At 47.9% G+C, this 24,220-nt stretch overlaps 2 protein-coding genes across 3 annotated transcripts; both read left to right on the top strand.

The window, feature by feature from the left end:
- The first annotated feature begins 1,017 nt into the window (after positions 1 to 1,017).
- Positions 1,018 to 10,657, top strand: LOC128408649 (E3 ubiquitin-protein ligase TRIM39-like). The gene is made up of 6 exons (XM_053378623.1): positions 1,018 to 1,712; positions 4,163 to 4,258; positions 6,463 to 6,693; positions 7,925 to 7,947; positions 8,526 to 8,644; positions 9,993 to 10,657. The coding sequence occupies exons 1-6, from the start codon at positions 1,254 to 1,256 to the stop codon at positions 10,499 to 10,501; spliced, it is 1,437 nt and encodes a 478-aa protein (XP_053234598.1). The 5' UTR covers positions 1,018 to 1,253; the 3' UTR covers positions 10,502 to 10,657.
- A 3,507-nt stretch (positions 10,658 to 14,164) lies between these two features.
- LOC128408646 (uncharacterized) lies at positions 14,165 to 23,316 on the top strand. 2 transcript variants are annotated; one of them, XM_053378617.1, is made up of 4 exons: positions 14,165 to 14,650; positions 15,856 to 16,560; positions 18,589 to 18,698; positions 23,075 to 23,316. In XM_053378617.1, the coding sequence occupies exons 1-4, from the start codon at positions 14,584 to 14,586 to the stop codon at positions 23,144 to 23,146; spliced, it is 954 nt and encodes a 317-aa protein (XP_053234592.1). In that variant the 5' UTR covers positions 14,165 to 14,583; the 3' UTR covers positions 23,147 to 23,316. The 2 variants fall into 2 exon arrangements, 1 of the variants encoding a protein (XP_053234592.1); XR_008329142.1 differs by lacking the exons at positions 14,165 to 14,650; positions 15,856 to 16,560 and adding an exon at positions 17,679 to 17,825.
- The last annotated feature ends 904 nt before the right edge of the window (positions 23,317 to 24,220 follow it).

Genomic DNA, 24,220 nt, shown 5'->3' with positions numbered 1-24,220 from the left:
CACCGCCACCACACAATTTCTGTTCTCATCCTGAAGCAAAGTTCTTAACCTGAAGCACTATTTCTGGGTTAGCGGAGTCTGTAATCTGAAGCGTCTGTAACCTGAGGTACCACTGTATTTTTAGTGGATCTACTATGAGTAGGGCTAACACCGATGAGCAACCCTTTTAATGACCAGTTTGCAGCTCAAACTGAACTAACTGGAAAGCAGCTGGAGGAGGAGCAGAAGCGGCCAAAGGCCAAAAACGCAACTGGAAGTATGGGGGGGGGCTGAACTTTCCCCATCCTGAGGACCCCCTGGGAAACTTGCCCAAACTGGCTCTAGCCTGGAACTGGCTTTGGGGAGTGCAGCTGACTGCTGCTTGGGCCACAGCTGCGGGTGGCCTGAGGAAGCTTTCTCCAAGACTTTGCTTGTCCATAAAAAGCAAACCCAGAGAGGGGGGGGGGTGTCAGCACTTTCCAGGCTTCCTCTCCGCGGTGAGCTGTTGTGGTTGTAAGTTTGGGCCCCCGGTGGGGAACTGGGTGGGTGAAGGCATAGGCAAAAGCCAGGCTGCTGCGACAGGGAGACACGAGTGGGAAAGGGATCAAGTGAAGGAATTGCAGTTTATCTCTTAATTTATATAAATGTAACCTTTGTATGTATAACTTTAGTATTGCTGTTTTAAGTTGTCCGTTACTTTGTGGTAGCTCCACACTCTATAGCACACACACGTTCAAAGCCCATAACCACCCCCCAAAAATAATGGGAACTGTAGTTTAAGGGTACCAGGAATTGGAACTCTTCGAGGGGAAAACAGCAGTTCCCGGGATTCTCTGTGCATCAAATCTGCTTCTTGTGGATCTGCCCCTTACTCCAGGCGTGGAGGAAAACCTTTGGCCTGCCAGGTGTTGTTGAACTACAACTCCCAACAGCCCCATCAAGCAAGCAAGCACGGGCCAAGCCGTGGGTGGTGGGAACTGTAGTTCAGCGACGTCTGCGGGCCAAAATTTTCCCCGCGCCTGCTTTACTTTATGTACACCCCTTGGAGATAATTTCTCACGCAGTAAGCGGTGTAGAAATAGCCACGTATTTAGCTTCCACGCGGGCCCCCTCTCCGCGTTTCCTTTTATCGTGCACACCCACTTCTGGCTTTCTCCCCGCCTACTTTCGGTTTTGGGTGGCGGCTGTTTATTTTTGCGCGCCTGAGCAAGAAAGAGGCAGGCGGTGCCAGCCGGGGCCGTTGCAAAAAAGCGCTGCTTCTCCCTCCTTCCTCCATGGCCTCCGCCGCCGCCGCCCGCGCCCTGCGGGAAGAGCTCTTCTGCCCGATCTGCCTGGATTACTTCGGCGACCCGGTGATCCTGAACTGCGAGCACAACTTCTGCCGCGCCTGCATCACCACCTACTGGAGCAGTCTGGGCAACAGCTGCTTCCCCTGCCCGCAGTGCAGGAAGAGGTCCCGCTCCGGGAAGCTCCGGCCCAACGCGCAGCTGGGCAAAGTGGCCGAGAGGGCCAAGGAGCTGGCCTCGCTCGCCGGCTCCTCTCCGGGCGCGCCTTCCCCGCCGCCGCCCGGCAGCAGCAGCCCAGGATCGGGGTCGGTGTGCCGGCAGCACCAGGAGCCGCTGAAGTTGTTCTGCCGGGCGGACGAGGCTCTCATCTGCGTGGTCTGCGACAGATCCAAGGAGCACCGATCTCACGCGGTGGTCCCCGCGGACGAGGCAGCCGAGGAGTACAAGGTAAAGGCAGCGAGAGGAGCGGCGCCTTCCCTTCCCACGAAGTTCCCGTCGGAAAGAATGACGCCCCCCTCCCCCGCAGTCAAGTTCATTGCCTTCAGTAGGGCTACTCGTGAGTAAGGCGAACTTTGCACGCAACCCAGAATAGTGGGAAGGATCGTAGCTTGGGGTGCGTTTGCTCCAGTGATCTCTGTTCTCGAGATATTTGCATTAAAAACAAAACATTATTTTGCTTTTGATTTTGATGGGGGCGAGGAGAGAGATTGGGGGTGCATTTTGCACGCAAAGGATTTCTTAGGAATGGCAGCATCCCTCCTTATTGCTTTATGTATTGAAACAATAAAAGAAACACACACAACACATATGCAGTGTAGCTAAAGTTACGTCATATGCAGTGGTACCTCGGGTTACAGACGCTTCAGGTTACAGATTCAGCTAACCCAGAAATATTTACCTCGGGTTAAGAACTTTGTTTCAGGATGAGAACAGAAATTTCACGGCAGCAGCAGGAGGCCCCATTAGCTAAAGTGGTGCTTCAGGTTAAGAACAGTTTCAGGTTAAGAACGGACCTCTGGAACGAATTAAGTTCTTAACCCAAGGTACCACTGTACTATCCTAAGACTTCACACGTATCAGCTTTACGTAGATATATATACCATTACATGTAATTTATAGTGGCCATGCTGGTTGGGACTGATGGGCGTTGGCATCTGACAATAAATGGAAGGCCACAAGTTCCCTGTCTGTGCTGTTATGTGACTTGAATGTAAATATGCAGAACTATAGTTCACTGCCTACTTCCTTTCCATCGCCCAACACACTGCCTATTCTTATCCTACGCCAGAACAGAATGCATGCTAAAAGCAAGCTAAAATCTAGCCATTCATCTGTTTGGCGGGAGGAAGAGCACAGTCCAGCTCTCATCTCGCCCCTCTAAACACCAAAGTTTTCTAGCTATTAATTTTTTTTAAAAAAAGATCTCTGCATGCACAGTAACTGCAGCGAAATCAGACTCACTGAGGATCTGTTTGCACACCCAAACAGGGGAACACGTGCTGCAAAAACTACTGTACAGTGGTACCTTGGGTTAAGTACTTAATTCATTCCGGAGGTCCGTTCTTAACCTAAAACTGTTCTTAACCTGAAGCACCACTTTAGCTAATGTGGCCTCCTGCTGCTGCCGCGCCGCCACTGTGCGATTGCTGTTCTCAAACTGAAGCAAAATTCTTAACCTGAAGCACTATTTCTGGGTTAGCGGAGTCTGTAACCTGAAGCGTATGTAATCCAAGGTACCACTGTACTTCTGCAAGTAGTAAGAGCTTGGTGTGCAGCAGATGTTAATGGATTCCTGTCCCCTTCAGCACCAGCTAACACGGCCAGTGATCAGGGAGGATAGGAGGTGTACCGTATTTTTTGCTCTATAAGACTCACTTTTTCCCTCCTAAAAAGTAAGGGGAAATGTGTGTGTGTGTTATGGAGCGAATGCAGGCTGCACAGCTATCCCAGAAGCCAGAACAGGAAGAGGGATTGCTGCTTTCACTGCGCAGAGATCCCTCTTGCTGTTCTGGCTTCTGAGATTCAGAATATTTTTTTTCTTGTTTTCCTACTCCAAAAACTAGGTGCGTCTTGTGGTCTGGTGCGTCTTATAGAGCAAAAAATACGGTAATCCAGCAACATCTTGTGGCCTGTGAGTTCCCCCACCCGCTGCCCTAGCTGCAGTGGGGCACACAAGTATTCCTGGCTTTTTCCTGCTGACATCCAAGCAATGGGCTCCTCCCAGCACAAGCCCAATGTACTCGAGCTTCGCATTTTGCTTTTATTTTCAGTTAGGCTCCCCGCTTCCAGTTATTTAATTTGACATCATTTCCATATTTCTTTATTTCATAACTTGAGGCATTAAAAAAAACCACGTGATGCACGCAACCATGCATTTTAAACCCTGTGCAGGAAAGAAGTTTCTCAGGGGTGGTTTTGTAGTAGGGAAATGGCTGGTGGGGAAAAGAGTTAAAGCATTTATTTTCCCCTCCACCTGCTTCTTCCACTCTCAGCCTCTGCCCCTCCAGGGGATCAGTGGATTTTTCAAGTTAAAACAGGCTGTTGGCTACTGTTTCTGTTTGCATATGGAATACACTTTGGTTCTTAGACACTGTTGCCTATGAACTGCAGTCGCAGGACATTTTGAGATGGAAGGCTTTTAAGGGTTCACATTACTGGAGCCTTGCCATTGTCTGAAATGGTTTTTCAGGATCCTCCTACCAGGTGCTTACAGGAACCTAGAACTAGAACCTTGCAGGAAAGAGTGCACACCTGGTAAGGAGGCTTGAGGTCCTACACCTCTCGGGAGGATTTGGGCATCCTAGAACTGCCTATGATCTGCTTGCAGAACGATGCAGAAACACAGAACTGCCCACTCCCTAAGCCTTGAACACCCATCTGCTCATTGCTTTTGGCAGGCCCAGTTTCAGCACCACCTGGCCTTGTTGAAAAGCGAGAGGGACAGCAGGGAGGTCCTTGCAGTGAACCAAGGGAAGAGACTGGAGATGCTGCTGGTAAGTTTGCCTTCTTAGGCAAAGCTGTCTTCTTCTTCTTCTTCTTCTTCTTCTTCTTCTTCTTCTTCTTACCACGACCATCTGGCTGGGTTTCCCCAGCCACTCTGGGTGGCTCTCAACAGAATATTAAAAACACAATAAAACATCAAACATTGAAAACTTCCCTAAACAGGGCTGCCTTCAGATGTCTTCTAAAAGTCAGATAGTTGTTTATTTCCTTGACATCTGATGGGAGGGCGTTCCACAGGGAGGGCGCCACTACCGAGAAGGCCCTCTGCCTGGTTCCCTGTAACTTGGCTTCTCGCAGTGAGGGAACCGCCAGAAGGGCCTCGGAGCTGAACCTCAGTGTCCGGGGTGAACGATGGGAGTGGAGATGCTCCTTCAGGTATATTTGGGGCTTGAGTGACATCACTTAGAAAAGAGGCACTTTTTGTGTCAGAATGTGTGTGTCCATCCGGCAAACGCTGTCAGACCAGCTGGGGCAACAAATAGCAACAGCAGCTCTTGAAACAATGGTGCCGCAGATCAACATGTGTAAATCTGGGTGGCACACGTATGTATATAGTTAGCAATTAAGAGCAGTTGTGCTGCTGAATCGATAGCACACAGTGCCCCAATCTGTACCTTGTAGGGGAGAGTTTCCCAAACTTGGGTCTCTGGCTGCTTTTGGACTACAATTCCCATCATCCCTGACCACTGGTCCTGTTATCTAGGGATGATGGGAGTTGTAGTCCCAAAACATCTGGAGGGCCGAGTTTGCCTATGCCTGCCTTAAAGGTAAAGGTAAAGGGACCCCCGACCACTAGGTCCAGTCATGACCGACTCTGGGGTTGCGGTGCTCATCTCGCTTTATTGGCCGAGGGAGCCGGTGTACAGCTTCCAGGTCATGTGGCCAGCATGACTAAGCCACTTCTGGTGAACCAGAGCAGCGCACGGAAACACCGTTTACCTTCCTGCCAGAGCGGTACCTATTTATCTACTTGCACTTTGACATGCTTTCGAACTGCTAGGTTGGCAGGAGCAGGGACCAAGCAACGGGAGCTCACCCCATCGCGGGGATTCGAACCGCCGACCTTCTGATCAGCAAGTCCTAGGCTCTGTGGTTTAACCCACAGCGCCACCCGCATCCCAATATGCCTGCCTTAGATGTAAGCAAAACCCCAAGCATAAGACCCAAACTAGACATGGTGGCAAATGCCTGGGGTAAGGTCGTTAGCTGACACCATGCATTCAAAGTACGTTATTCTCCCTCTCCCCCCCCCCCCAGGATCCTGGGAATTGTAGTTTGTCAAAGGCTTGTTGGTAATCGTAGCTTTGTTACGAACGGTACCTGTGTGTTTTGTGGCTTTGTATTGTAAACCGCCTTGTGATCCCTGGATGAAGGGCAGTATAGAAATCAACAAAGCAATAGCTTTGTGAGGGGTAAACCATAGCGCTCAGGGTTCTTTGTGGGGAGACCATGTGCTTTAAATGTGTGTATGCAGCCAAAACGTTGCAGGCCTTCCTGCTACCTCAAATGGCGGACTGTGAAGTGCAGCCAATATGGGGGGGGACTCGCTAAACTTCTCAGGGCCTGTTTGCAGAACTCCCACAGGCATCTTGTTGGCCACTTGGGGAGCAGGCTGCTGGATGAGGCAGTACATCTAGGTTATTAGGATATGCAATCACATAGTATTAATGGATGTTACTGGGCAAATCATAGAGTTGAGGCTGAGCTGGGAAGCTTGCAGTAGGCCAAAGGGAGGCAGTATGGTTCCCCACTTCACCCCCAATAGGAACATAGGAAGCTACAGGGTTTCAACTTGGGTTATCTCCTAGCCTTACCTGGAAATGGCGGGGATTGAACCTGGAATCTTTTGCATGCAAGCTGGATGCTGAGCCACGGCCTTCCCCAAATGTTGTTGGACTCTGACCTCCCATCAGGTCAAGCCCAAGGAGGGCAACTGCATGCAAACCTAAGAGAGAGCCTTGCGTCCTCACAGCGGCTGAGCAGTTGCTTGTGGGAAGCCCAGCAAGTAGGATTCAAGCAAAAGGGCGCCCTCACCTCCTGTATTTTCCAGCGACTGGTATCCAGGAGCATCGCTGAACTTACTCGGCTCCTATACTCTGGTTTTGCTGCAGCAAGCAAGGAGAAAAGGTGCTTTTCGATGTTACCTGTCCTTGCCCTTTTGGAATGGCACCGTTTCCTCTTCCTTCCTCCGCAGGGTCGTGCGGAAGCCGAGAGGCAGAGAACTGCCCATGTGTTCCAGCAGTTAAGGAAGACCCTGCAGGACAGGGAGAGCCATGCCCTACAGGGGCTTTCGGAAGTGGCCAGCGAGCTGGAGAGAAGGCAGCGGGAGAATGAGAGCAAGATCCTGCAGGGGGCGCCGCTTCTGCGAGGACTGATAGTTGAGCTGGAGCAAATTTGTCAGCGGCCGGATACTGAGCTCCTCAAGGTAAAAGCAGTGGTGCGGTGGTTCAGTGTCGTTTGTGTGGAGAGTGGGGTTGAAGACACATTGCTATTTTTGCAGCAGTGTTCCTGTCTCCACCGTCTTGGAGCTGCCCAGTCAGCATGAAAGGGAGAGTTTTTAAGCCACTGCATACTCCAAAGCCAAGCGCTTTGGGAACATTGAAAACAGAAGGTGCTTCTGTTTCGAGAGAATAGTGTGCGAGATCTGTTAACGTACAATGAAACCTCCCGGAAAACACAACTATAAGTTATTTTTATTTTTACTTTTTTAAAAAAAAAAAATATTTTGTTTTACATATTTAAATTTATAATCATACCGCAACACACCCAAAATTACAAGATTCTCTCAAATCTCTGGACTTCCCACCTACCCCTCCGTGGGTTCTGTTGTTAATCCTTTTCTACTGCATTTTTTCAATAGTCCATATTTTATATAAGTCCATTTTCTCCATAGTACTTGCAAATTACGAGTGTTATATTCATCTGTTTACAGTGGTATCCAAGATAAATTATAAATTTCCCCTATCCTTTCTTAAAGTTCTGGTCTTTTTGGTTCCTGAGCTTTCCGGTCAGTTTTGCCATTTTGGCATAGTTCAACAACTTGATTTGCCATTTTTCTCTGGTAGGGACTTTATCTTCTTTCAATCTCTGGGCTAACAATATCTGTGCAGCTGTCTTCGCATACATAAAAAGTCTTTTCTGCGCCCTTGGAATTCCAGCACCCACAATTCCTAATAGAAAAGCCTCTGGTTTGTTTTTATAAAAAGTTATTTTAAACCTTTTTTTTCAGTTCATTGTATATCATTTCCCAGAATGCTTTTATAACCTTACACGTCCACCACATATGATACGAGGTGCCTTCTTTTTCTTTACATTTCTAACAGACATTTGTACCTTTCTTATACATTTTTGCTAACTTACTAGGAGCACAGTATAAGACTTGCTTCGGTGCAGCAGCCTCTAAACTCCCTGCAAACAGATTGCAAACAATGCTTGGTAAACAGGTCGTCTGGAAGCACTCAAAAGCAATAGACTACAAATATACAAATTTAATAAGCCGTCCCGCCACAAAATTAGACTTCAGCGAGAGCCCAGTTCATACATTACTCCCCACCCTACCACATAGTTCTTGGAGCAATTTTGAGTTGTGAATTATGATACTGTGAAAGGGCACCCCTTACAATTCTGCTTTCTCTCCATTTCTTTCCCTCCTTTAGGATGCTGGGAGCCTCTTGAAGAGGTAAGCAACTGTGGCTGTAAGTGTGATTCATTCTGTCAACAACCAGCCTGAGAGGCATGTATCCACCTTCAGTCATACTCCGAGCAGACACGTTGAAATTAATAGATGCTGTTAATTTAAAGGTAAAGGGACCCCTGACTATTAAGTCCAATCGTGGCCGACTCTGGGGTTGCGGCGCTCATCTCGCTTTATTGGCCAAGGGAGCCGGCTTACAGCTTCCAGGTCATGTGGCCAGCATGACTAAGTCACTTCTGGCGAACCAGAGCAGCGCACGGAAACGCCGTTTACCTTCCTGCTGGAGTGGTACCTATTTATCTACTTGCACTTTGACGTGCTTTCGAACTGCTAGGTTGGCAGGAGCAGGGACCGAGCAACGGGAGCTCACCCCGTCGCAGGGATTCGAACTGCCGACCTTCTGATCGGCAAGTCCTAGGCTCCGTGGTTTAACCCACAGCGCCACCCACGTCGTCGCTTCAATTTCAGTGCATCTGCTCTGTAGTTGAATACAGCCCAGAGTTTCTGCCAAACAGGATTATGTGCCTAGAAGCCACCTGATTTTTCTCTCTCTTTCGCGGTAGGTGCAAAAACTGGAACTTTCCAAAATGGTCGCCGGTGTCCACCATGGAATTGGAAGAGAGAATTTCCCATCTCTCTCGGAAGAAGACTGCCCTGTGGGAGCATATGAACGAGATGAGAGGTTAGTACTTTGCACTAACTTCTTTGCGCAACAAGACGCAGGTGCACTGTGGAACTCACTGCTACAAGAGGCAGTGAAGGCCACCAACTTGGCTGGTTTATTAAAAAAACCTAGTCATTCATGGAACATCAGTGGCTATCAATTGGAACTAGCCACAATGGCTTTGTCCTACCTTTGGCTCTTCCTATGTTAATATAGTAGCATTGATGATGTTATTTATATCCTAGACATGGTACTTCCAAGAAGGGATGTGAGGAAAGTCTCCTCCTCCCTCCCCTTTTTTTTTTACAATGGACATTGAATAAGTTCAGGTGGAGTTGGGTTTTTAGTGTAGAGTGGTCAGGAGAACGGATATAAAGACAAAAGCATGCCAGGGATTACTATACCACTTCCATTATACAAAAATCCACTTATCCAAACATGAGGAATTAGTACCCCAAACCTCGCTATACACACCACAGATTCAGATATCCAAACAGTTGAATCTGCATGTAGCACGGTAAACAAATAACCAGCCTTGAGCAAGCCTTAATTTTTTGTTTTGCTGGTTTGCGGCAGCAACCATGAAACCAGGGGAGGAGGTAGATTGGACAAGTAAGATCATTTCCCCCTTCCTTGTTTGCCTTTTGCAAGGTTTCGGAGGGTTTTCCCTGTTTGTTTTGTTTTTCGTTTCGGGGTCAAAACTCCATGGCCGGGAACACATTAGAAATTTCCATGTAGGAATCTGGGGAAATTGTTGACTCATTAAGAAAATGTTTGCTTTTACAAGCAATTTCCTGAGAATGAAGTGTGTTTGGATAGCGAGACTTGCATTTATATGCGGGCTTTTTTTTCTAGAAAAAGAGGTGCAGGAACTCTCACCTTTTGGGGATGAAATAAATAAAAAAATAGAAAAAATTGTCCAGTAGCACCTTAGTGACCAACTAAGTTCGTTCTGGGTATAAGCTTTCGTGTGCATGCACACTTCTTCAGATACACTGAAAGAAGTCACCAGACCCTTATATATAGTGGGAGGGTGGGGTGGGGTGGACAACCCTAAGTTGTTGAGCTTTTAGGGGCACCACAGCCACTTTTAGGGGTGCCTCCGATGAGTTCCAGCTGAAAAACAGCCCTGTTTAGATGTAAAAAAATAAATGCCTCCAGTAACCTCCTTCCAATGGAATCCAAACATAGTAAGCTCTGCACTGCTGAAACATCTCATCGCTCAGGTAATTGGAGCGAGCGCAATAATACTAAGCTGGGCAGCCAGTTTCTCTTTTTATTAATAATCTAGAATGGAAGATCTTATCTGTGCATGCGCTTCAAATGTGATTTGGATAGAGGCACACATTCCTCTGTGTTATTACAGAGATCATCACCTTGGATCCCGATTCAGCTCATCCCAACCTGGCGATTTCAGCTGACCGGAGGACCGTGAGCCGCAGGGATGGCTTCCCATCTTACCTCGACACTTCTAGAAGATTCCACCCCTCCTTCTGTGTTCTGGGCTCTGAGGGCTTCCTGAGCGGCCGCCACAACTGGCTGGTAGATGTGAAAGGCCGCTGTGGTTGGGCCGTTGGTGTAGCTCAGGAATCTGTGGAAAGGAAGAGGCCTGTGGTACTTCAACCAGAACGTGGGATTTGGGCTGTGGAGTTGGGGCCCTACCAGCTCCTTCCTGCAACGCCAGCAAATGTGGCAGAGCCAGAGACTCCGACCCGTAGGATTCTCGTTAGCTTGGACTATGAGGCAGGGCGGGTGATGTTCTCTGACCCTTGTAGCTCAGAAACACTCTTCACCTTGAGGGGCTCCTTCACAGAGAAGCTTTACCCTTTCTTTTGGCTGTGGTCCCCTGAGGCCTCTCTCACACTGTGTCCCTGAGGCAAAGTTGAGGGGTGGAAAGGAACGGGAGATGCTGTTGCTTGATCACAGTCTTCTGCCCTGGAGTGATGTGGGGAAAAAGAAAGAACAACTTGCACTGGTTCACCCACAAAACTATTTTTGTTAACTCCCAATACACAAGGTCATTCAAACTGATTCCGGGTCTGTGAGTCCTGTTGGAGCCAAATAGAACTCAGAATCTGCCAGAATCTCAGAATTGGAGCCAAATAGAACTCAGAATCTGCCATAGTCTGTATCAGGGGTTGGCAAAGGATGATGGGAGTTGAAGTCCAACAGCGGGTGGTGGGCCACACCATCCCTTGATCCAAAGGCAAACCCGTGTTTGCTGATGAGTGCCCTGGATAGAGTGCTGCATGTCGGCTGGGGAGGTTTGGGTTCAATTCAGCACATGGTTGCAAAGTGTACCGCGTCCCCTCAAAAAGTATCACTTTGTCTCTGCCGAATCTACCTCACAGGGTTGAATAAATAGAGAATAAACATGCACACTGCCTTGAGCTCTTGAGGTCAGGCATGATGGGAGTTGTACTCCAATAACTCTGGGAGGGCACTTGCTTCAGAAGACAGATGGGATCAAAATGTAGTCATAAATGAGAAGGGTTCTGTCTTCTCCCCCATGCTTTTCAACATCTACATGCAGCCGCTGGGAGAGATCATCAGTGGGTTTGGTTTGAAGATGGCAATCGTATTACATCAGGTTAAACATACCCAACTTGCTCAACCGTTCCTCTTAAGGCTTGATTTCTGGACCCTTTATTATCTTGGTCGTCCTCCTCTGCATTCATTTCTACCCCTCCCAGAGCTACAATTCCCAATGTTTGTCTTTTAGTTAATTTATGTATCACCCTTTGTCAGAGGACCACAGGGTCATTCACAATGTAAAAACAATCCAGTTTCCTGTGAAGAAGGATTGTTTTAACCACTCTGGGAATTGTAGCTGTTGGAGTGGAATAGGAGTCTCCCCACAACTATGAAACTGCAGCTCCCATAATTATTCACATAACTATTCACATCCGAAGGCAGTCCTGTCTAGGGAAGCTTTTTAATGTGTAATATTTTATGTTTTTTACATACAGCGGTACCTCGGGTTACAAACACTTCGGGTTACGGACTCTGCTAACCCAGAAGTAGTACTTCGGGTTAAGAACTTTACCTCAGGATGAGAACAGAAATTGTGCGGCGGCAGCGGGAGGCCCCATTAGCTTAAGTGGTACCTCAGGTTAAGAATGGTTTCAGGTTAAGAACGGACCTCCAGAACGAATTAAGTTCGTAACCAGAGGTACCACTTTATGTTGAAAGCCACACAGAGTGGCTGGCGCCACCCAGTCAGATGGTTGGGGTACAAATAATAAAGGAATTGTTATTATTATTGGTACCATTGTCCTTTAAATGTGAGGTGTGAATGTGGCCTAAATTCCTGAGTGCTGTGAGTTCTTCATTAAGCCTTCGTGGGCAGCACTTGGTTGGCCTGACTGAATTACTGACAGCCCTGCCTCCTGTAGAGGTGGTTTGGGGCCTGCTTAAAGGGACAGTCACAATAAAAACTATTCTCTTCAGAGTCAGTAACCAGGAGGATGCAGCATTGTCCTGAAGAGAGATTCTGAATCCCATAAGGTCAAAGGCACTGTTTCTTCATTGTTGCCTTATACGCACCCAACCCAGTCTCAATTCTTTTATTTGCCATCTTGCGTAGGCCTCCCACTGCAAGGGGATGTGTTGACTTACGAATCAAACGCAGCGACGGCAATGACTCAGGTGCAGCTTTGGTGAGCAGCAAATGGTCCCAGATAGGCTGTTAGTGGCACAGGAGATGGGTTTCCATGCTCACTGATTGTCCATTATGGGCCAGGTAATGGCTTTTCAGAGATTGCACCTAAAGAAGCGTGCTTTGGAGGTTGCTTGGTGCAGTTCAGGACACGGCGCCTGTGACTCTAATAACTGTAGTCAAGAGAAGGAATGGATCCCGCAACAAAACGTTGCAGCAGCATGGCAGGCTCCCCTGTTAAGGATTCCAGTCGCACTGTGCCTCTGAATATCAGTTGGTGGGGGAAGGACAGCAAGGGAAATGCCACTGTGCTCCAATCCTGTCCACCAACCTACAGAGTACCCTGGACAGTTCAGTCAAAGGCAACTATGGGGCTTCGGCGCTCTTCTCGCTTTCAGGCCAAGGGAGCTGGCGTTTGTCCACAGCTTTCCGGGACATGTGGCCAGCATGACTAAACTGCTTCTGGTGCAACAGGACACCGTGATGGAAGCCAGAGCACACGGAAACACCGTTTACCTTCCTGCCACAGCAGTACCTATTTATCTACTTGCACTGGCGTGCTTTCGAACTGCTAGGTTGGCAGGAGCTGGGACAGAGCAACGGGAGCTCACCCCGTCAAGGGGATTTGAACTGCCGAACTTCCTATCTGCAAGCCCAAGAGGCTCAGTGGTTTAGAGTCTACAGCGCCACCCGCTTCATAGATAGCTGGTTGGCCACTTTGCAAGACTACTTGACTAGACAAGCCTTTGGGTTGATCCAGCAGGGATCTTCTTGCTTTCTTAGTCCCCATTACTAATATTCTTTCACCGCAGGAGTCGGTCAGTATCTCATAGCCACTGAACACATTCCTTCATTGGGTTGCATACAATTCTCCCACCAAAGAGGCCGCCTGTATTTTTCAAACCATGTGATTACCCCAACTTTGCTCCTATTCCGCGTGGGTTGGTGCCTTTTGGCAACGACACTCAGAGCCCGGAAATAAGAAAAAGGGAGTTTCTGACGAATGTAGCTTCTTCCATCTTAGTGCTCCCATGGGAGAAATCGCTACTCCAGATCTGCCTTTGATGTATTAAAAGATGTCTTTGAAGAGCATTTGGTAATTTTACAAGCTGTATCAAAAATAATGTGAGATCTGGTACCACTATCTTGAAAGTTGAAATAGGTTGATTTGGAACTTCATTATGAGATCTGTCTCTGCTTTACCCTCTTCATTTCTCTGCATCTTCTGGGAGACCAAGGGAGAGTGGAGCTGGTTGAAGGAGGAGGGGGAGACACTCTGCTTCTTCAGCAGCCCGATCTCTGCCTCTTGTCCCCCGCTCTGCTTCTGCCTCTGATTCTAGACTGCTGTCTGCCACAGCCTCTTCCTGCTCACTAAACCCTGTTGTCTCTTCAGCTTCTGACATCACCTCCTCCCAGTCTGCTCCCTCTTCTCCCTCTGACCACTCATGGTCATCCCATCACCAGTTCCCTGGCTCTGAGCCTTCTTCCTCTGGGGGTTCCCTTGGGGGTTCCCTAGCTGGTGCGTCCCACCACTCCTGCATCAAGGTTACCAGATTGTTTTCAATGAATCCTGGGACACTTTTCAACTTCAATGGATTTTGTATAGGAACTGATTTGTAAATCTGGGGACTGTCCCTGGGAAACGGGGACATTTGGTAACCTTATCCTACATCCAACCAGTCCACCATGACAGTTACTTGTCTGGAGGTGGGAAGGATCCTGGTAGTAGGTGATTCAATTACGTAGTTGGATGTGTGAAGGACATACAGAGCACAGAATATACAAATGTAAGGTTTTATTTTTTTAAAAAAATCCAGTATATCTGAGTTGTTCATGGGTGCTTCAAAGCATGGCGATACCTATGGATTTAAGGAAGTCCCTTCAGCTCTCATGGTCTCTTATTCCTTTGCCCCTAGAGTATTCAGATAATGCTCCAGTTTTCTCTCCCATTTCCTAGAAAGGTTTTCTAGTGAGAGGAGATGCAATAAAAAGAAAAACTGGAGAAATCTGGTTTGGAAATGCTCTGACCCAACTGGAAGAAAGGATTTAGCCCCAGATGAAAGGCTGTTTTATTACGCTTTACTGTCTATAATTTTCTCGCTGCCCAACGCCACCGGATGAGCTCCCTTATCACTAGGCAGAAGCACCTCCATTTTAATGGAAACACTCCTTGGTGTCACTGGATACCAGGCGACCTCCTTCCCATAAAACCATCCCGTTTGTCTTGTTCCCATAAAACCATGCGATCGCTGGCACTCCTGCCTCGGGCAGCCGGTGAAGCCGCTAAGGAGCAGCTACAATGGAGCCGGTTCTATCTGCCCCCTGGAAGATTATCTTCCCAGCAATCCTGTGCCTTGCAGAAACCGGTAAGACCTCCTGGATTTGCAGCCAAATCTGGTGCATATTTACTTGGAAGCAACTCCTGCTGTGGTCAATGGATCTTGCTCCCATGTAAGTGTGCTTAGGATTTCAGCCTGTGTGTGTGTGTGTGGCAGAGGCCAGAATTTTTGACACACAAGCTGCAGACAGTGTAGTGTAGTGATTACAGTGATGGACCAGGACTTGAAAATCCACCCCCCTACTAAGTCTGGAAGCTCTCTGGGTGACCTTGGGCCAGTCACCAACTCTCAGGCTAACCAACTGCATGGGGTTGTTATGAGGCTAATACGGAAGGGAGAGTGATCTATGCCACCTTGGAGCAAATGTGGAGTGTCAATGCAATAATAAGCAAATGAAAGCCGTCCCTCCCACTGGGCAATGTGGAGCAGGCTGTCTCATGCAGCAGATTTGGGGGGCCTTCTCCTGTTGAGTTGGATGGCTCAGTTGGTTAGAGCATGGTGCTGATAATGCCAAGCTTGCAGGTTCAATCCCCATAAGGGACAGCTGATTATTCCTGGATTGCAGAAGGTTAGATTGGCCAGGGTTTCCCAAACTTGGGTCTCCAGCTGTTTTTGGACTAGAGCTCCCACCGTCCGAAGCTAGCAGGACCATTGGTCAGGGATGATGGGAATTGTAGCCCAGACCAGCTGGAAACTCAAGTTTGGGAAACATTGAGCTAGTTGATCCTCGGGGTCCCTTCCAACAAGGTTGTCTTATATCGTCAGACCACCGCTTCGTTTGTCTAGCTCAGTATTGTTTACAAAGAGTGGCAGCAGCTCTTCCCAAGGCTAGCCGTACCTGGAGATATTGGGGATTGAACCAGCATGTGCTCTACCACTGAGCCATGCCACCCCCTCCCTTCAGTATCCAGCTGGGAGCCAGTGTGGTGTGGTTAAGAGTGGTGGACTCGTAATCTGGTGAACCGGGTTCGCTTCCCCGCTCCTCCACCTGCAGCTGCTGGGTGACCTTGGGCCAGTCACACTTCTCTGAAGTCTCTCAGCCCCACTCACCTCACAGAGTGTTTGTTGTGGGGGAGGAAGGGAAAGGAGAATGTTAGCCGCTTTGAGACTCCTTCGAGTAGTGATAAAGTGGGATATCAAATTCAGACTCCTCCTCTTCTTCTTGCATGAAAGAACTATGAAGGTAGTAGAGAGAATTCCGGTGCAGGAATTTATATATTTCTTATTTTCAGCACCCACAGGTCCCATTATCACCGAAGGAACCACTGCAGAAATGAAGATATCACTCAGCATAAGTGGTGATACCGTCACTACGGTACACTGCGCTTTGCCATTTGCAACAGCTGTGGATGTTGCCTTAATGGCAGCCCACATCTCTCAAGGATGTACAGTCATATTGACTCTAAATGTCACAGCTCATGGGGAAAACACAGTTGTTACTGCTGGAGGAAGTACCACCACCACCGTCAGAGGAATTACTAGAGCCACCACTGGAGAAGTCGGCAACAATGCAGTCGGCGGTGAACTTGAAGGCCCCATTTTGGGATGTGCTGCCCACACAACCACCCCTGACGTCTCCTCTACGGCTTTGGAAGGTTCCTCTGAAAGCACCTCTCCCAGCGTCAACAGCGCTGCTTCTACAACCCCCCCATCTGCTCCCTATGCAACTTCTCTGGGTCCTGAGAGTGTTGCTACAGCAACCCAAACTGGAGCTGGGTTGGATGTTCCAGGAAGTGACATCAGCTTCTTGGGGGAAGGCTCCCCTGGCCAGGAAAATTTTGCCTCGACAGAAAACCCTGAGGATCTGACCTTCCCTTCGATAGAGAATTTTACTGGCACCGTTGCTGTGAAAACTAACACCCCGCAGCAGGAAGAGACCACCATCCCACCTGTAAATGCCTCTCCCACTCTTAGAAAGCCCACGGTCCATGCAGAAGGTAATAAGCAACCAATCTATAGCCCCGCTGAGTTGGCTTCTGCAGGGTAGAACTGCATGTTACTTTAGGGCACTGGGCATAGTTAAATGGCACAATACAGTGGTACCTCGGGTTAAGTACTTAATTCATTTCGGAGGTCCGTTCTTAACCTGAAACTGTTAACCTGAAGCACCACTTTAGATAATGGGGCCTTCTGCCGCCGCGCCACCAGAGCACGATTTCTGTTCTCATCCTGAAGCAAAGTTCTTAACCTGAAGCACTATTTCTGGGTTAGCGGAGTCTGTAACCTGAAGCGTATGTAACCTGAAGCGTATGTAACAAGGTACCACTGTATCTGCTTTCAGTTCAGTGGTCAATTCAATTCATCATGCTTTCGATTCAGGGCTGGGAGAAACCCCTGCCTGAACTTCCTTCTGGTCAGTGCAGGCATTGCTGGGCTAAGGTGGGCCATTGATCTGATCCAGTATAAGGTAGTTCCTAGGTTCCTGCTTCTGCAAAGTGGTTATTTGCTTTGGTAAACCCAGAGCAGACTCTCCAAGTGTCCCTATTTTCCAGGGACAGTCCTGGATTTACAGAAACCGTCTCAGTTTCTGATTTGACCTCAGAATGACCCACTTTTCCTTAGGATGTCCCTATTTTCATCGGAGAAATGTTGGAGGGTATGGAGTTACTTGACCCCTGAGTCAAGGAGATAGTAGGCAGCCCTGTATAGGGAAGTTTTTTTTAAAATGTTTTATTATGTGTTTATGTATGTTGCAAGCTGCCCAGAGTAGCTGGGGCAACCCACCCAGACAGATGGGTGGGTATTATTATTATTATCATTATTATTATTATTATTATTATTAATTATTTTAAATAGGGCATCACTTTATTCATCAGAGGAATGTTGGAGGGTATGCAAATAGGGGACACTTTGTGGGGGGAAACTGGTGGGTGGAAGGAGGGGGTGCCTAACCCTTCTTCTCTCTGCTGATTCTCCCAGACCTAAGGACATTCCTCCCCACCCCACACTTTGGAATGCAAACATGGGGTTTGGAACCCCACATTAGCCTTGTAGTGGCTGGGGCTGGTTGGAATCAGTAGGATGCTAGGCAGGGAGACCACCAGCAGGTGGAGCCAGAGTCAACGACAGGCATAACCAACAAATTCTAGCCTTCTCTGCCACCGTCCTCCCCGCTGAGTTCTACAAGGGCAACAGTGAAACGGAGGAGAGGATGGTAGGGAAACTGACAGGCAGTAAAGCAGCCCCTTTGAACACGTAATGTGTAAGAAGGCAGGCAGGTTGGGGGAAATGAGGTTGTTGACTCCATTCAGTCTTAATGGAGGGCCGTGGGTTTGAGCCTCGTGTTGGGCAAAAGATCCCTGCATTGCAGGGGGTCTAGCCCTACAATTCTATGATCCTACAACTGAGCTGGGATGCGGGTGGTGCTGTGGGTTAAACCACAGAGCCTAGGACTTGCCGATCAGAAGGTCGGCAGTTCGAATCCCCGCAATGGGGTGAGCTCTCGTTGCTCAGTCCCTGCTCCTGCCAACCTAGCATTTGAAAGCATGTCAAAGTGCAAGTAGATAAATAGGTACAGCTCCAGCGGGAAGGTAAACAGTGTTTCCATGCGCTGCTCTGGCCACATGACCCGGAAGCTGTACGCCAGCTCCCTCGGCCAATAAAGCGAGATGAGCATCGCAACCCCAGAGTCGGTCATGACTGGACCTAGTGGTCAGGGGTCCCTTTACCTTTTTACAACCGAGCTATGACCCAGTAATGGTGGAGGGGATGACAAGGAAGCAGGAGTAGCAGCAGCAGCTGGGTTCTCGAAACAGGATTTATAAGACAGTTCAACATTCTCACTTATTGTTTCTGGGCCTTTCCAGAAATCCCTACTTTCAAGCAAAATTCTGAGCTGGAGAACCCCCAACCCCCCAAGTTGCCATGTGTTTGGAATGTGGATCACCCATAAGAAGTTGTTGATGAGTAAATTGAGTAAATTGTCATCAGTTTAGTTCATATATCTTAATCCTGTCATTTTGTAGAGAACACCACATGCGCTCCCAACTGTGGTGCTTTCCCAGGATGGGCCACAGTCCTCCTATGCCTGACGATGTCATTCTTCATTTTCATGCTGGTTGGCTTCCTGTTTTTGGTAAGTTATTATTATTATTATTAAGAATTGGTCAGCTCTGGGTCCAGCGCCTGTGAAACCTCACCAGAGCAGAGAAATAGCGTTTACAGCTGCCTGGAAGTCAGGAGGACCCTGAAGGTCTCTGAAAAAGGCAGGGCACTTGGGTGCAGTAGAGTAGAAAGCTAGTCTGGAACTTTGTTCCCGGTGCCTGTTTCCCCTTGTTACAAAATGCTTTTTCCTCCTCCACAAGTATGCCCAGGCCCATTCATTTGGCACAGGACACAACTGTCCCAAACGTGAGCCCTGGAGGAAACACTAAGCCATCACGCTGATGGGAGTGATCCTACTTAAGAGAGGGGATGCTTAAGAAATTTATTTAATTGGTTGTTGAACTCAACACTGGGAGCATTGCAAGTGGGCTGCACTGTGATCCATTTGAAAGTGTGACTCCCTGCTAAGTCCATGAACGTAAATTGTCCTGTTATGTATATGAGATCAATTTCATTTTGTGAGATATCTTGGGAGGACTTTGTTCAGAAAGACAGCATAAGAGCTATTTAAATCAGAGTGGAGAACCCTTTTCAGCCAAAATGCCACATTCAAGGCCTTGTATGCTACTTGTGGGAGGAGCCAGATGCAAAAGTGGGTGGAGCAATGGATTTTACCTTTCTCCTATGCATGGCTAGAATGTAGTATTCATACCGTTGGACCATCCCGATTTAAGTGGGACATCAGAAGCCACCTCGGCTTCTGATTGGATCCTGCAATGTCCTGTTTTTGGTCTGGCGCTCCGCCGCAAGCTTCCCAGTTTGGATCACCCAGATGTTGGAGGGTATGTGTATTCAGCACAAAGCCAGAGGTTTCTGAGCAGTGAGAGGTGTAGCCTGGGGAGAGACCTGAGGGCCAGATAGAGAGACACAGACAGCTGCATTTGGCCCCTGTGCCTGAGGTTCCCCACCCCTACTTTAAATAAATAAATAAAATATAATAAGTTTGCAAATCTTTCCTCTCCTCTGAGGAGCTCAAGGAAGCCTACATGGTTCTTCTCCTCCCCTTGTTTTTTCCTCACCACAACCTGTGTGGTAGATGAAAAGAGGGTGATTGGCCCCATGAGTTTAATAGGTGAGCAGGGATTTGAATCTAGATCTCCCCGGTTCTAGTTAGTCCAACCACCACATCACATAGAATCATGGCATCTTAGAGTCCAGATATTTCCATTTGTATCCTGCTGCCTAGAGACCACAGCACACAAACTGCTGCTTCGCAGCCCTCACCCTTCTTCTTTAATAATAATAATAATAATAATAATAATAACAACTTATTATTTATACCCCGCCCAACTGGCTGGGTTTCCCCAGCCACTCTGGGTGGCTTTCAACAGAATATTAAAATACAATAGTCTATTAAACATTAAAAGCTTCCCTAAACAGGGTTGCCTTCAGATGTCTTCAAAAAGTCTAGTAGTTGTTTTTTTCTTTGACATCTGGTGGGAGGGCATTCCACAGGATGGGTGCCACTACCGAGAAGGCCCTCTGCCTGGTTCCCCACACTGCAGATGTCTGGCCGGGCACAGGGCGCTCTGCTTCAGGGTGTTTTGCGTGCCGGGTGGCAGGCTGCTATCCGCAGCGCGGGGAGGCCTGCGGGAACTCCCGCAGGGCTCTCCACGCTGCGGATGTCTGCCTGGCGCGAGGGGCGCTCTGCTTGAGGGCGCCTTGCGCGCCGGGCGGCAGGCTGCTTTCCGCAGCCTAGGGAGCCCTGCGGGAACTCCCACGGGCTCCCCAGGCTTGCTGATAGCTTCCTGAAGCCTGGAGAGCGAGAGGGGAGCCTGTATTCGCCCCATAGGACGCACACAGATTTCCCCTTCATTTTTGGAGGGGGAAAAGTGCGTCCTATAGGGCGAAAAATACGGTAGGTTTCTGGGTGGGAGTTGATCACGGTGAGGGTTTGCCAAGCGTGCCTTCCTTTTAGCACGTTTCTCCCTTGCATCCTGAGTTTGAGCGTCTTCAAAACCCATAATAATAATAATAAAATCCTTCCAGTAGCACCTTAGAGACCAACTAAGTTTGTTATTGGTATGAGCTTTCTTGTGCATGCACACGAAAGCTCATATCCATAACAAACATAGTTGGTCTCTAAGATGCTACTGGAAGGAATTTTTTTTAAATTTTGTTTCGACTATGGCAGACCAACACTGCTACCTACCTGTATTCAAAACCCATGACACCTTTGGTGGAGGCTGTTCTCTAATTGGAGCGCTTGCAGGCCAGTGTTAACCATTTGTTAGTGTTTACACTACATTTTAAAGATTTGCCTTGAGAGATTCTTTGAACCTCTTTTGTTGACCACCAGCAATACGCTTACCATTTTTCAATTTGGATAGAGTGGTTGCTTTGGAAGACGATAATCAGGCATCCCCACAACACCCATCCTGGCCCTGACCTAACAGTTATAGCCATGGGCAAGAAGGCTAGAGGAAAAGACCTGGAATGTGAAGATGCTCTTATGTTTAAGGACAAAGAGGGAACTTAGACTGGATCCAGATGTGCAGCAGAGTCAGAGTTGGAAGGGTGTTCAAAGGTCATTGAGTCTTTCGATGAAAGAAACCTAGTAATGACTACAGTAGAATGTGATAAATGTTGAGGTAACCGGACGGACTGCGTCATTTCAGACTGGAGGTGATGGCAGATGATCTTTCCAAATGCTCCTTTGTGTTAAAGAAACAAAACAAAACCCATCCATAGAAAACCAGCTGAGCAGGCTAAGGGCTGGTCTGGAACCTTTCTCCCTGGTGTTTTTAATTTTCTGTTTGCACAGCGTTTTGCTTTGTTGTTTTAATCGGAGAGCACACGCCGTCTGCCCTGCAACCCTCAGGAATGACTCGCTCTGCTTTATTCCTAACCTCATTGTTCAAATCAGGCCTTGAATTAGTAGCATAGTTCAGTAATTGTAGGCTCTGGACTTAATGCTCTTCCAGGAGGGTGGCTGTTCTGGTGGTAAACTGTATTACTTCAAATGGACTTATGGGCGCCCTCTCTCTTAAGACGGATACATTCCAACATTTCCCAATGAAAATAGGGACGTCCTAAAGAAAAGTGGGGGACGCGGGTGGCGCTGTGGGTTAAACCACAGAGCCTAGGACTTGCCGATCAGAAGGTTGGTGGTTCGAATCCCCGCGACGGGGTGAGCTCCCGTTGCTCGGTCACTGCTCCTGCCAACCTAACAGTTCGAAAGCACGTCAAAGTGCAAGTAGATAAATAGGTACCGCTCTGGCGGGAAGGTAAACGGCGTTTCCGTGCGCTGCTCTGGTTCACCAGAAGCGGCTTCGTCATGCTGGCCACATGACCTGGAAGCTGTACACCGGCTCCCTCGGCCAATAAAGTGAGATGAGCGCTGCAACCCCAGAGTCGGTCACGACTGGACCTAATGGTCAGGGGTCCTCTTACCTTTACCTTTAAAGAAAAGTGAGATATTCTGGGATCAAATCAGAAACCAGGACAGCATTACTTCAGAATGTGCATTACTTCTTCACTTCACTTCACTTCACTTCACTTCACTTCACTTACTTCAGAAGGGGTGAAATCCTGCTCATTCTGCTGAATAGGATGGCCCTAGAAATCTGCCCTCCAAGCTTTACCCTAATGGCACCACTGGCCTTAACTACAGTGAGCTAAGTCAGAGATTTAGGAAGCTGTGGCCATCCATTTGTTGTTCTTGTTGTTGTTCCACCAGCCCCAGACTTGTGTGGCCAATGCTCAGGGGTGATGGTCGGGTTGTAGTCTGAAAGCCTGCCTCCTTCCCGACAGACCCTCACATGTGTTGAGATTATCAGTGGGGACCTTTGTGGCAGTTCCACCTCCCTCAGAAGTTTGGGGTGGGGGCCTTCTCTGTGGTAGCTCCTCAGTTGTGAAATCCACTCCCCACAGAAGTGTGCCTGGGCTCCTCACAATATGGCTTTCGGCGAATGCTGAAGACACACCTTTTTACCTTGGCCTTTGACACCTGAGATGTGTGTTTTCAGCGCCCTCTCTGTTCCTTCAGCTATAATTTGTTTTAACTGTTTTTAATTCTGAATTTTTAATTGTTTTTACCTGCCCTGGGACTTGGGCAAGCAATAAATTTAATAACTCATAATAATAATAGGCCAACAACATCTGGGAGGGCCACTTGCACCCCATCCTTAAGCTAAGTGATAGTAAAAAAGGTAAGGAAATATTGAGCTGAAGTGGCAGCTGAACAGTCAGGAGACCGTAGAGTCGCAATGACCTGGACTTCGACCTTGGGTGCGCCTCACTGAATATTTTGGAAGCACAGAGTGCCATTACCTATGAATCACAGCACCTCCTTATCAAGTCATACAACATACATACATATATATATATTCCTTCTTTTCCTCCTAGTTTCCATACTGGACAAAGGTTGCACACCCCACCGCTGTGTCGTGCAGCTCAGCCCATCGAATGTCAACTTAGCAGTTTCCCAGAAAGAGAGAGAGAGAGAGGGAGACTTCGCTGAAATGTCAAAATGAGTCGGCTGTGTAGCTGCTTTTCTAGATGACGGGGTTTTTCTTTCTTTCTGTTTTGCGGCTTCGATATGTTTGCTTTTGAAATAAAAATCCCAGACAGTGGACAGTTTTCACCCACTTGAATTTTGACTAGCATATGTAATCAGCAGCCTTCTCTTGACAGTCCCAGAACCTGTTTCCAGTGACAGGACCCAGTCTTGGAAACATGTGAATTTATAGGGAAAGGAGAGGGTTTCTGTAATTGGTCACTGGGCCTGAGTTTCTCCAATCCTTTCATATGTGGTGGTCGACAAAAGAATGGAAAAATTCCCATTAATTTCCTGATTGGCTCCCTTTTCTATGGCCAATAAAAAGTCAAAAAGAGAGCCTTTATTGTTGATCTACGTACAGTGGTACCTTGGGTTACATATGCTTCAGGTTACAGACTCCGCTAACCCAGAAATAGTACCTCAGGTTAAGAACTTTGCTTCAGGATGAGAACAGAAATCGTGCTCCGGCAGCGCGGCGACAGCAGGAGGCCCCATTAGCTTCAGGTTAAGAACAGTTTCAGGTTAAGAACAGACCTCCGGAACGAATTAAATTCTTAACCCAAGGTACCACTGTACTGCTTACCTAGTTGATCCTTGGTCACACACATTGAATTTAGGGTTATTTCTTTCATTCCTGTTCATAGTGAATGATCATGTTCTTTTTAAGGGGCAGTAGCAGCAGATCAATTCTCCTTACAGAGCTTGAAGTGTTGTTGCTGGGTTTTTTGGGGGGGAAACGTACCTGTTGAACTCCTGTATGTTATGAAGTTGTTAAAGTTACAGGAGCTTTGCCAGAAAAGGGGAGGCAATTCTCATGATTCATATTTTGTTTATGTTACTGAAGACTGGATGAATTAGTACCAATGAGCTGTAGTTCCTGGAGCTTGGGGGAGGAAATTTTGTATTTCTTGATTCTTTCTGTTAAATGCCTTTTGTGGGATTGGTTTGTATTAATGAAGATGTTGTGACATGCTAACCACGTGTTCTTGTTG

Source organism: Podarcis raffonei, chromosome 2 (assembly GCF_027172205.1).
Source record: "Podarcis raffonei isolate rPodRaf1 chromosome 2, rPodRaf1.pri, whole genome shotgun sequence".
NCBI lineage: Eukaryota > Metazoa > Chordata > Lepidosauria > Squamata > Lacertidae > Podarcis > Podarcis raffonei.
Note: the sequence above shows the minus strand (reverse complement) of the source record. Positions and strands in the feature narration are given on the sequence as shown.

What these genes read in the sequence shown, in the direction of transcription:
- LOC128408649 (XM_053378623.1), top strand. Translation starts at nt 1,254, where the DNA reads ATGGCCTCCGCCGCCGCCGCCCGCGCCCTGCGGGAAGAGCTCTTCTGC. An exon ending in AGAGACTGGAGATGCTGCTG is followed by an intron (nt 4,259 to 6,462) that starts GTAAGTTTGCCT and finishes CTTCCTCCGCAG; the next exon opens with GGTCGTGCGGAAGCCGAGAG. An exon ending in GCTGGGAGCCTCTTGAAGAG is followed by an intron (nt 7,948 to 8,525) that starts GTAAGCAACTGT and finishes CTTTCGCGGTAG; the next exon opens with GTGCAAAAACTGGAACTTTC.
- LOC128408646 (XM_053378617.1), top strand. Translation starts at nt 14,584, where the DNA reads ATGGAGCCGGTTCTATCTGCCCCCTGGAAGATTATCTTCCCAGCAATC. An exon ending in GCCCACGGTCCATGCAGAAG is followed by an intron (nt 16,561 to 18,588) that starts GTAATAAGCAAC and finishes GTCATTTTGTAG; the next exon opens with AGAACACCACATGCGCTCCC. An exon ending in TGGTTGGCTTCCTGTTTTTG is followed by an intron (nt 18,699 to 23,074) that starts GTAAGTTATTAT and finishes TTTTCCTCCTAG; the next exon opens with TTTCCATACTGGACAAAGGT.